A 13044-nucleotide genomic window follows, 5' to 3' on the forward strand; every position below is an offset into this window, starting at 1 on the left:
GTTCAGTTGTTTTAGTTGTATTCAACTCTTCATGACCCCACTTGGGGTTTTCTTGGCAAAGATACTAGAGTAATTTGCCATTTCCTTCTCTAGCTCATGTTATAGATGAAAAAATTGAGGCAAACAGGGTTAAGTGACTTGTCCAGGCTCACATAGTCAATAAGTATCTGAGGTCACATTTCAGTTCAGATCTTCTTGACCCCCAGGCCTAGCCTTCTACTCATTGTGCCACCTAGTTGCTGCATGAGAGGTTTGAGGAGGGATTAAAAGGTTTGAAAGAGCCATTGTGGGAAAGTGAATTGATATGGAGAGGTGTAGGATTGCCTAGGAGAATAAGGGCATATTTGAGGTTGTGTAACATGCATTTTTAGTAACCTAGTCAGAACAGTTACATGATTTTCTTCACCTTTGTTCATCAGTACATGTATAGGAGTGATGAAGCTGGCATATAATAGGATTGATCCAAGCCTGAAACTTGGCTGGCTTAGTGATATGAGAAAGGGACTGCGGATTCAAGAGATGTTTACAGTATAGAATTGAATTGGTTCTCCAAGGGATCAAAGTGAAGAAAAGAAGAGAAAGTGGTTAGTACAGAAGTGATATCTTGGGACAGAATTGAGGGATTGATGGTTTGGAGGTCATCGGGTATGTGAAGAGTAGGATTTAATAAGGGAAGACAGAGAAAAGGAAAGCTAGTAGATTAGAGTCAGCTAAGAGAATTTCAGAATTCTTGAATATGGAATTGATGAATTTAGGGGTGATGGCAAGATCAAAGGTATTTTGTGTGTGTGGGGGGGGGTAAAGTAGAAGATAAGCTGTGGGAAATGACTAGATTAAAGAACTGAATAGTTGGGATAGTTGAGGGAAAGGTAGTTTGTCTATTGAATCCTATAATATGAGTGTAGGAGCTGGGAAAGAGAAAGATTGTGAGCAAGGCACTAAGCTCTCTGAGGAAGAAAAGGGTGTATCTTGCAGATCTGCAGACTGTAGATACTATGGTTTTATTGAGTGGAAGAGGTAAAAACCTCAGAGGAAGAGATTAATGTAGCTAGAACTTGGAGAACTTAGAAGTAATAGTTGGGAGTAAGGAATATTCTGCCTCCTCCACCTTGACCAGTGAACCAACAGTATTGAGTGAAATAACAGCCAGTACTGGAAAGGGTGACAAAGGTCATCTGGGGAGAGCTAGGTCTTAGGGATTGCTAGAAGATAGAAAATAAAGGGGAGGAAAAGATTTACGATGAAGATTAATTTGTTGCCAATGGAATAGGTATTTTAGAAGGGTACAATGAAAGGGGTGAGTTACATTTGGTTGGGACTTTTTGTGAGGAAGGGTTGAGGGAGATGCGAATATGGTATCAAGTTGTGAGGTAGTGGAAAAAATGGGGTTTGAATGATTACCTACAGGGGTTGAGTCATGGGGATTTTGTAGGTTATGACTGATATTATTATGTTAATCATTGAGTTAAAGGTGTCACTTCTCTTCCTGGAGGAATCAGGGCATCAGACAATAGACATGAAATAAACATAAGATAGATGGCACAATGGAATGCCCAGTTTCTTACATTCTGATTATTCTAAAAGCAGGAGATTGAAGTCGAACCTGTTCTGGGAGTACTTGGAAATCCTACTCCCTACCAATTTTCCTTTTCCCTCAAGGGATAGGTGGAACTGGAGAGGTAGGTCATCTGTTAGAAGGAAAATCACTCCTTTTAGAATCAGAGTGCAATGGGGAGAAGAGTCTCCCCATTGAAGGAGGCAGATTATCAAACTAGATATAATAAGAGGGCAAGAGTTGTGTCAGATGGAAAGTTGCTTCTTTTTTCAATTGAGGCTGGAGACAGCCGGAGCTGGAAGTCACACAACCAGGAGAAGATGCATTGCCTCAGACAGAAGTTAATGCCTGTCTCATAACTACATGGTCAAATGGAAGTCATTCCTCTTCTCAAATGTGAGCTCCTCCACAGCAAATTCTATCTTATTTTTTCATTTATATCCCCAGAATTTAGAACAACGCTTTGTGCATTTAATATTCTTTTTCATTCATTCATGTGGATATGTAATGGTAAATAGGAATTAATGTTGTAGAGAACTTGAATTCAGAAGAGACTGAAAATCATTTAGTTTTGGGAATCATAGAATTATAGATTTAGAGCTGATTATAAATGAACTCTTGGGAACCTGATGAAATTACCATTGAGATAGCTTAGAGAGAAAGGAGCTTCAGGGGAATCTTCTGAGTCACTCAAGGTTAGGGTTGATAGCTGGGTAATAGTTGAAGAAAGGAGATTGAGAAATTCATACAGGTAAGAATGAGGACCAAGAGAAAACATTGTCACAGAAGAATCTTGGAAAGAAGTGAGGACATTCACAATGTCAAAAACTGTGCAGAAGTCATTTAAAAAGACTTCAAAAAGTATTTGATTTATTGGTTATAATAATTATTGGTAACCTTAAGGAGAATAATTTCAATTTTGTGATAGATTCTGAAGCCAGTCTGTAAGTGGTTCAAAGTGGATGAGATGTTATTAAAAAAAGAGGGCAATGCATGATCACAACTTCTTTTTAGGGGTTTTGTTTGAGAAGGAGAAGAAACAGTAGAAGAGCATGAAAAGTTGGAAGGATCAAAAGAAAGTATTTTTTGGATGAAGGAGATTTAGGCATGTTGTTAGATGACAAGGAAAGAGCAGATGAGAAAGAAAGACAGTAATTAATAGGGAAGATTCCTGAAGGAAAAATGCAAAATATCAAGAGTACAACTTGAGAGTCAAACCTTAGCAAGAAAAAAATTACCCTTATAGACAACAATAAAAGGAAGGAAAAAAAGGGAGATAGTGTAGGGGTGTGCTGAGGTGTAAAGTAAAGGAGAAGGAGTCTGCAATAGATGAACTTGTGACTTTTTCAAAATATATATATATATAATATATATATATATATATATATATATATATATATATATATTTTAAATCTTAGGAATGTAAATAGAAAAAGCTATATACTCCCTTCTAGATTTTCTCTAGGAGCTTTTACTCTAAATGACATAGATAACATATAAAAAAAAATTCACCCCTAGGACTGAAGAATAATTCTGAAGGTCTTAAGGGTGTAGTAGAAGGTAAGGCCTGGGGTTCTTTAGTTTATCATTACTGTGCTGTGGAGGTCTTCAGGCTTAGAGGGAGGACAGGTAGAAAGGCCTGGATAATTTTAGTAAAGTAGATGATAAAACCTGGTGTTATCCTTTTTACCAGAAAGAATAAAATTGGTGACTTTGTGTGCAAACCACTTGATCAGGAAAAGAGTCTAAAGCTTAGATTGGTTCTGTGCTTCTCCCTTGAAAGGGAAAAGGCAAGGGGTTTTTCAGTTCTTGGAATAGTTTCTGTATAGCCTGAGACTCACTCAAGTAGGAAGAATGAAGAAAAGGGTACTTTCTATGGTTGCCTCTTATTTTCTGAGTGAAAGAGGAGTTTAGGTCCTCTATTGAGAAGGAAGAGAATTAAGGAAGGTCTGAGGTTGAAGAGAATTAAGGGAGGTATGTGGTTTGAGAAGAAAAGGGCAAGTTTGGAAAATGCAATAGAGAGTTAATTATGAAAGATCAAAAAGATTGTGTGAGGATCACTTTGAGATTAATTAGGTAGATTTATTCTTTTTTCCTCTTCAGTATTGTTTTATTTTTCCAATTATGTATAAAAATAGTTTCCAACATTCATTTTTGTAAGATTTTGAGTTCCAAAATTTTTCTCAGTCTCCCCACACCTTACCTTCCTCCTTCCCAAGAGAGCAAGCAATATGATATAGGTTGTGTGTATACTATACTTTTAAAAATCATATTTCCATATTAATCATGTTATGAAAGAAAAATCAGTACAAAAAGGAAAGCAAACTAAAAAAAAAAGTAAAAAAAGTATACTTCAATCTGAATTCAGTCTTTTTAGTTCTCTCTCTGGATGCTGCAGATGGCATTTTCCATCCTAAACCTATTGGAATTGTCTTGGATCTAATTGGAATTAGTTGACAAGAGCTAAATTTTTTTACAGTTGTTCATTACATAATCTTGCTGTTAACTGTGTACAATGTTTTCTTGGTTTTGCTCACTTCACTTAGCAGCAGTTATATAAATCTTTATAGGCTTTTCTGAAATCAGCTTGTTCCTCATTTTTAATAGGGCAATAATATTCTATTACTTTAATATATCATAACTTATTCAGCCATTCCCCAGTTGATGGGCATCCACTCATTTTCTAATTCTTTGCTGTCATAAAAAGAGTTGTTACAAACATTTTTGCACATGTGCATCCTTTTTCCTCCTTTATGATTTCTTTGGGATACAGATACAGTAGTGAGACTGTTGGATCAAAAGGTGTGTTGTTTTGTAGCTCTTTGGGTGTAGTTCTAAATTGCTCTCTGGAATGGTTGGGCCAGTTCACAACTTCACCAATAATGCATTATTGTCCAGTTTTCTCCCATCCCCTCTAACGTTTATCATTATCTTTTTTCTGTCATCTTAGCCAATCTGATAACATGTGAGATGTACCTCAGAGTTGTTTTAGTTGCATTTCTTTAATCAAAAGTGATTTAGAAGGGGCAGTTAAGTGGTGCAGTGCATAGAACACCAGCCCTGAAGTCTGGAGGACTTGAGTTCAAATCTGGCCTCAGACATTTAACACTTCCTAGCTTGTGACCCTGGGCAAGTCACTTAGCCCCAATTGCCTGTGGGGGAGGAAGTGATTTAGAGCATTTTTTTTCATATAATTATAGATGGTTTAATTTCTTCATCTGAAAATTGTCTGTTTTTATTCTTTAAACATAATATTATTTCTAACAAAAGCCATGGCAAAAACAAAACAACAACAAAAAACAAAAGGAAAAAAAACTTCATCAGAAAAAGAAAATAAAACAACCCCCCCCCAAAAAAAAGGTAAAATCTTATTTCTTGTAGTACTAGTAAAAAGTTTTTTTTTTTTTTAACCATGCCTTCTTTATCCCCTTACTTGATGTGATCAAGAATTGGTTAAGAGAGTGATAAGCATAATTCATATTTGAATCCTTAGAAACAAACACCACATTTCCACATTATTTTCTTCATCTTATAACAAATGTACCACTGTTATTTCTTTTATTCAATACACATTCCTAGGCAAAGTGATATTGAAATTAAAAAACCTCTCAGAAGTATATAGAGCTAACATCATTAAAATGGACAGCCTATATTTTTAAGGAAAAAAATATCAAAATAAAATTCCTGCAATGATTGTCAATATCTTCCTCTCAATATTCAGCATGTGTCAGGTAAGCCAAACCCTGACATTAATCACTTTCTTCTGAAACTCTTATGGAGACAATCCATAATCAGAGCCTTGGAAATAGAAGTAGCTACCTAACCACAAAATCTGCTTTTAGCCCAGCCCTTGAAGTCACTAACTGAAGGCAAAAATAATTGTGAGAAAGGGCTCACCTTCCTTATCTCCCCCACCCAACAATTTTTGACCCAACTGCTAACCAGCTGCAAATAAACACAAGAGCCTTGGGAGTAACAGCACTTTCTTTCTAGATTATGGGTCCTTAAGTCCAACACAAAAACTCCAATTATCATTGATGGAAGTGGACCTGTAGGAAAGGTGACATCTATTTCCACCAGTGCCATCCAGATGTCACTTTAAAGGTAGTCAAACCAGTCTTATTTGAAGCAGCAGGGAACCCTGAGGGAGAGAGGAAGCAGCATGCTCCAGGATATTGAAACCACAGGCAGTACTTTAACCAGCCTCTCTCTTGACACTGATGGAAACATCAGAACTCTGAATCTAAAACCTCTGTAAATAGCAATGCTTCCACATAGTGTTCCCTGCTATCATCCCAAGAAGCAATTTCTGAATCACTGATCGATAAAACAACATTGTCACAAAAATCTTTGGCACTGTCAAATGGCATGACACCAGAAACTGATATGATTTTATTAATGAAAATGACATTAAAGAAGAAGAATTGCACCTGCTTAACCACTGCACTCCAATTATAGCCCAACCATGGGATCTTCCCAAAGATCTTACAGCTGAAATCTTGCAATTGAATGTTCTCCCTTGTTGGAATGTGAATTTTTTGGCAATAGAGACTGGCTTTTATCTTATAAGGCTTCATCTACTTCAGAGTTGGAGTAGGCCTAAAGGTCTTTGAGCAGTGACTCAAAGGCACACCTGAGTCCCCTTCCTGCTATCCTCCTCCCTGATATCATTTTCTCCCTACTTCATTCAAATATGGGCAACTGTGTACTTATTGGCCAAATTCAATTTCTTGGGTAGTTCCTGTGTTTAGAATGTAAGACCCTCAGCCAATGAGGATGATGGTCAGTGGTGGGAGGGGTGTTTGAGTTAGGGACTATTTAAAGTGTAAAACCTGTCCCAGAAGGTTCCTCCTCCCTTCTATGTTGCCTGTTAGATGATGGGTGGGACCTATTCTCTGGAGAACATACGATAAACTTTTGCTTTGCTCCTAGAGATCTCTCCAGCTTTTTATTAAATGGTGACCCCATAGCATTCTGAGCCACACAGTGGCTCTCAGCACAGTGCTTTGCACTTATTGATTCTTGATTTTTTGATTCATTTATATAAAATTTTTAAAAATTTGTCTATTGGCGGCACTCTCCTGGATTTCTTCATGTCCCAAGGAACTTTATCTTCCTTCAAGATTACCTATCTTCTCATCTCCTCAGTATTCCCTACCTTTGGGCCTTTTCCTTTCCTCTGATTGGAGTGGGTGGAGGGTAGTGTAATGTGCTCCTTCTAGATCCCCCATTTTAGGAGGCTATCCAGTCTAACACTTCTTTTCTACCTAGGTGCTTTATTATTCCTGTGGGCTTTATCATTCCTATCCCACCCCAGTTTCCTTCCTCACACACTCTTCTCCTTCACCTTCTTTCATCTTCTGTCTTCCCTCTTTGGATTGTTATTTCCTTGAAGGCAGGACCTTGTCTTTTGCCTTTCTTTTTATCTCTTGTATTTAGCACGAAGCTTAATGAACTTTTTTTATTTATTAGCTGATTGAAACCATGCCCTCCCACTCCATTCCAGCCATGCCCATTTTACAGTGAGAAAACAGGCTCAGAAGGTTTAGAATTTGGCTAAAGTTACACAGATAATGAGGAATTACTGTGATTTGAACATATACAGTACTGTGATTTCATATATAATGCTATTTCTGTGAATCCAAAGATTTATTGATAACTGAGTATATTATATATCTGGAGGAATAATCCTGCCTTTTAACTTTATTAAAATTTGGAGTTATATTAGTTGACATATGATAGACCTAATGGAATGATGATATTAATGGCACATATTTGCATAGTGCTCAGTGTATTTTACACAATCTCATTCAATGATACCACTTTATTAATTAGATAAAATAGATAATATCATACATCTTGATAGGTCAGGAAGTTGTGAATTAGTGAGATTGTGAGTTAAAAGAGGGCATAGTTATAATTTGAAATCAATTCTGCCCATTGTGCTATTGATGCTTGTTTAAAAGTTTTATCTTCTTTATTCCAAGAAATTAACAGTACTTTGTGACTTTTTGTACACATTTTATAAAATAAGTTTATGATTTCTCAAAATGGCCTGAGCATGTGATTATAAATGAAAACATTTTTCCTTTTTTTTTTTTTTAGATATTGTAGATACAAGCGAACTGAAATTTTTTTTTGAGACCAACTATTCTCAGATATATTTCATCTTTTATGAAAATTTCATAACACTGGAAAATAATTTAAAATTAAAAGGTAAGCTTTTTTTTTTCCCCTTCAAATTATGTTGTGTTAAAATGTACTGACATGTATGGATTTTTCTCAGATGTTAAATGGCAACAGTTTAAAAGTCCTTTTTTTATTGTGTTTTAGTTTATGCACATTTTTTGGATTGAAAAGTAGAAATACAGCTGTGATATTTATTTTCTCTCTTCTTTTTATTTCATGTTAGAAGGAAAATGCTAATGAACAGCAAAACAGCTAAAAGGTAGCTAGCAAAAGAAAATGGGAGGAGTTGTGAAGTCCACACTAAATCATTGGTTATGCATGTCAGTTTGTGACCCCATTTGGAGTTTTCTTGAGAGAGATGCTGGAGTGGTTTGCCATTGTTTTGTCCAGACCATTTTCCAAATAAGAACAGAGTTTAAGTAACTTGTTCAATCAGAGTTCAGTAACAGCTAGTAACTGATAGATTTGAATTTAAGAAGTGGAGTCTTCATGACTAAAGGCCTATCACTCAGTGCCGGGTACCAGGTAGCTGCTTCAATGTACATGAAATCATGGTTCCTAAATAGACCTGGAAAGGATCTTTCTGATCATTGTAGTTTAACATTTTTATTTTAAGGATAAGGAAAGTGAAGTCTTCAGAAATTAAATGTAAGACATATTCTCCTAAGGTATATGTCATAGGACTGTTATCCAGAGTTCTGAAGAACCCAGTTTTGCCATTGGAGTGCTTAGTAGTATGGCCATGCTAATCTTGAATGGCTTTAAGCACCGAGTCACTAAGCACCGGGCTTTTATGTGTGTCATTTTTTTTTTTGCTCAGTTTAAAGAGTTGGCTTTTAGGTGATGAATTTTTATTTTTGCTCAAATCAGTGAATGAAAACCCTGTACTATTTTGTAAAAGGAGATTGTAATTCTCATTAGTATGGTATATGTGGTCATGGAGAAAACCTTGGAACATTGAATTAAGTAGCACAATAAATTCTATGTGGCCCATTCCATATATATTTTATTATCATAAAAGCATACTTTGATTCCTGGTAACTTCCAGAGGTAGCTCATTGTGATTTCTGTCTTTAATTTCTGTCAGGTATCTGATTTGTGTTCATCTGGTTTACAGTCGTTACAAATGGGTTATACTGTTTTGGAACTTTTTTTATGATGTGAGATTTCTTGGTTATAACATATTTTGAGCCATGCACTAATCATTTTTTTCCTTAGTTTTATGGACTGTGAGGACTTTGAGATTTAATTTAGAAATAGCTATAGATTCTATATTTTTATGTCCCAGCTTTATAAACTGTGGGTCACGATCCCATATAGTGTCTCTTAACTGAATGTGGGGGTCATGATATTATGATTTATTATCAGTAAATGTGTGATTTGTGTACCTACTTTATATGCCTACATACCCAGGGTCATTGAAAAATTATTCAGTCAAAAAAGGGTCATGAATGGGAAAAGTTCAAGAAGAAGACCTGTTTTATATAAACTTTCTCTGTGTGTATATGTTTATATGCATGTATGCACACACACACATGTATATATATACACACACACACAAATATATATGTATATACAAATACATATACACAAATGTGTGTGTGTATGTATATATATGTGTGTGTGTGTGTGTGTATACTTATGTGTATATTTATGTGTGTGTATATATATGTATATATATTTTGCTAAATTGATTCAGATCTTTTAGATATTTAAATTACCTAGTTTGTATCTCACTTCTCAGTTTTCATCTTCTGATTCTACAGGAATGTGGAGAAGAAAATTACAATGTGATTTTGACTCAAAATAATAAAAAAGAAAAATTAAAGCTCCAGATCAGGGGTTCTTTTTTTGATATTTTATTTTTGTTATTTTTAAATAATAGCTTTTAATTTTCAAAGATAATTAAGCAAAGATAGTTTTCAACATTCACCTTTGCAAAACCTTGTGTTCCAAATTTTTTCTCCTTCCCTTTCTTCTACCCCCTCTCCTAGACAGCAAGTAATCCAATATATGCTAAACATGTACAATTCTTCTAAACATGTTTCCATATTTATCATGCTACACAAGAAAAATCAGGTCAAAAAAGAAAAAAATGAGAAAGAAAACAAAAAAAGGTGAAAATGCCATGTTGTGATTCACATTCAGTCCCCTCAGTCCTTTTTTTGGATGCAAATGGCTCTTTCCATCACAAGTTTATTGGAATTGACCTGAATTACCTCTGTGTTTAAAAATCCAAATCCATCAGAGTTGTAGACAAGAGGTTCTTAACTTGTTTCTTTTTGGCAGTTAGGTGGCACAGTTGATAGACTTCTGGATCTGGAGTCAGGAAGATTCATCTTCTAAGTTGAAATTCCTCTTCAGATACTTACTAGCTATATAATTCTGAGCAAATCATTTAACCCTGTTTGCCTCAGTGTCCTCATCTGTAAAATGAACTAGTACAGGAAATGGCAAACCATTCCAGGAGTTATGAAGAGTCAGACATAACCAAAATGACTGAACAACAAAAATTCATTTGTCAGTTTGGTGAGAATTTCCAAATAACTTCTCAAAATAATATTTTTAAATTCATAAAATAAAGTACATGGAATTAAAAAAGAAACTACATTGAAGTATAGTTATCAAAATATATATTTTTAAAAAACAGACCCTATGTTAAGAACTTTTCCTCTTGATATATGAAACCTGTTCTTAAAAGGGGGACTGTTTTTTCTTTATAAAACATATAGTTACTCAAGAGTCAGGATATGGAGGACTAATAAAACCACTTTGTAATTTAGAATTTTTTCATTTTAGTCAAGTCAGTGTTGGAACAAGAAAAACAAAAAAGATAATCATGTTACACTTTTGGGGGAACATTTCTCATATTTTAAAAATCAATACAATTAACTGAAGAATAAAAACCATAAAACTTTCTTTTAAAGTGACTGTCCACAAGATTTCTAACATTGGCATAATAACTTAATACTTTTGATTTTTTTCTATATTCCAGGAAATAATAAGTCACAACGGGAAGAGCTGGACTCTATCCTCTTTCTTTTTGAAGTAAGTGGGTTTTTTTTTTTTCCTTTGTATTATCAGCATTAAAAATAAAGAAAATTAGAATTCCTTTTTCTAGGTATTTAGTGCCAACTAAAAGACAATAGTAAATAGTTAAGTAGCAATTTATTATTTGTATGGCAGAATAGAAAAGAAACTTAGTTCCATAAATATGTGTATGGACAAATGTTTGAAAATTTTGTCGCCGCCTTCCTGTTATATTTAGCATTTCTTTGTTTTAATAGCACACTACTCAGATCTCAGTGGAAATATGTATGTAAAATAAAATTGAAAACCAATAATTTTAAAACTTAATTAAATGAAGTTTTTCTTCTAGTTTTTATATTAAAAGTTTTTAATCAGTAGAACTCCATTACTCTATAAAGATATATCAAATCTTTATATGTTAATACTTAAGATGAGAATTAATTAGATGCTCAACTTATACAAAAATCAAATTTTTTTCCTTATTAAGCAAACATATCTTTAATGTATTTGACTTTAGTTTCTTCAAAGTCATAATTTTCATTCTTGATGTGTGGTTATTTTTTTACCAGATTCTATCAATGGTAGAACTTGAAAGCTTTGTTGGCTACTTTTATAGCACAAACGCCCTAATTATTGGTTTGCCCAAATTATTCTATTTGACAATAGAACAAAATTATTTTAAGGAAATTGAGTTTTTGTGAACTATTAGTAAAAAGTTATTATTTCTATTTAGACATATTTTGTGGCCTAAAAAGTATTTCTAGTTCTTACTTTTGGGATAAATGGGATAAACTTTTGGGAGGCATTTATATTAGTATAAGAATTAAAAATATACTTTGTCCCTAAAAGCAGTTGAATGGGATAGAGTTTCAAAAATGGGGAAAAAAGAGCTTTAATTATACTCATTGTGGTATGTATAGGAAACTTTGGGGTTCTAATTTCATCCCTGTTCTTTCCATTCAACTGTCTTCAACTGCTTCTTAGTTAAATCATAAAATCCTAAAAAATCAGAGTTGCAAGGGACCTTAGATATTTTCTTAGTCTGGGATTCAGAGATACCCGAGATGTCTGTGAATAGATTTCAAGCTATTCCTAGACTTGGATGGGAAAACCTTTATACCTTTATTTTTCACTTACCTCTAATTGAAAGTTAGCCTTTGTTCCAATTATTTAAAAATATTATTTTGAGAAAGTCTGTAGATTTCATCATACTGCCAAGGAATCTGTGACCCACAGAAGGTTAAGAGGCTGTCAAAGTGACTTGCTTTGAGTCACAGTATCAGAGAACGAACCTTCCTGTCCTAACTCCAAGTTTAGTATTTTTTTCTTTTTACTACATCTGAGCTTACTCTAAATTAATGAGAACAGGTCAGTGAGTTTGAATTTCAATAAATCATATCAATATCAGTATTCTTAGTGTAAATGAAACAAGAAGACAAAAAGGTAGTTGTGACTCCTAAATGAAAGGAGTCTCAGTTCTTTTTGGACAAATAAAACCGAGCAGGTTTTTTAAAAGGTAGCAAGAAATATATGTAAATGGGATATTTGATTATTTTTATGTTGTAGTACCCACATTAACCATTTGCAAAAAACCATGAATATTATAGCTCAGATTTAGAGCAAGAAGTGACCTTAGATCTAGTCCCACCTAATTTTTTTAAGTATCTCTGAGGCCAAGAGAAGTAAACTTTCTTGTCTGTGGTCTCAAAAGTAAAAACATAGTAGAGCTGAGATTCAAATTCAACTCCTCTGGCTCTATTTCTAAAGCTTTTTACACTATATCATATTGCTTTGCTAGAAGAAGAGAGCAAATTCAAGGCTCATGACTTTGAAGGTGATGTTACCTCCAAAAGAGAATAGGGAAACTGGAAAGGAAGAATTTAAAAAGACGCATGACTTGAACTGTTGAAGATGCTAATGGAACATTTAAATGAGGTGGTCCAAAAGGAATATATATTCAGGAGTGAAGTTCTCAAGATAGATTAAGTCTGGAGGTTTATATGCAGCCCATCAAATAGACTTTATGGGAAGCCTATGTTTGGGAATACTAGGATTTAGAGCTAGAAGGAATCTTTTGGATCATATAGTACCCCCTTATTTTACTGATAAGGAGGGAGGCTGTGGTCCAGAGAAGGTGACTTACCTAGGGCCACACAGGTAATAAGTGACAAATAATAAGGATTTGAACCAGCATTCAGAAAATCAACCAAGTTTTATTATGTGCTTACAACTGAGTTAGGCACTGTGCTAACCATACCAGTTGATTCCTA

General features: G+C 34.5%; 1 protein-coding gene across 1 annotated transcript in view; it reads left to right on the forward strand.

Annotated features, from left to right (window-relative positions):
* RALGAPA2 (Ral GTPase activating protein catalytic subunit alpha 2) overlaps positions 1–13044 on the forward strand; it is a 397768-nt gene that overhangs the window by 24305 nt on the left and 360419 nt on the right. Inside the window, exons 2-3 of the mRNA XM_051975852.1 lie at positions 7661–7771; positions 10740–10792. Of these exons, the coding sequence (XP_051831812.1) occupies positions 7661–7771; positions 10740–10792 (164 nt within the window). The remainder of the gene's footprint in view (positions 1–7660; positions 7772–10739; positions 10793–13044) is intronic.

Source organism: Antechinus flavipes, chromosome 2 (assembly GCF_016432865.1).
Source record: "Antechinus flavipes isolate AdamAnt ecotype Samford, QLD, Australia chromosome 2, AdamAnt_v2, whole genome shotgun sequence".
In the NCBI taxonomy this organism is placed as follows: Eukaryota; Metazoa; Chordata; class Mammalia; order Dasyuromorphia; family Dasyuridae; genus Antechinus; species Antechinus flavipes.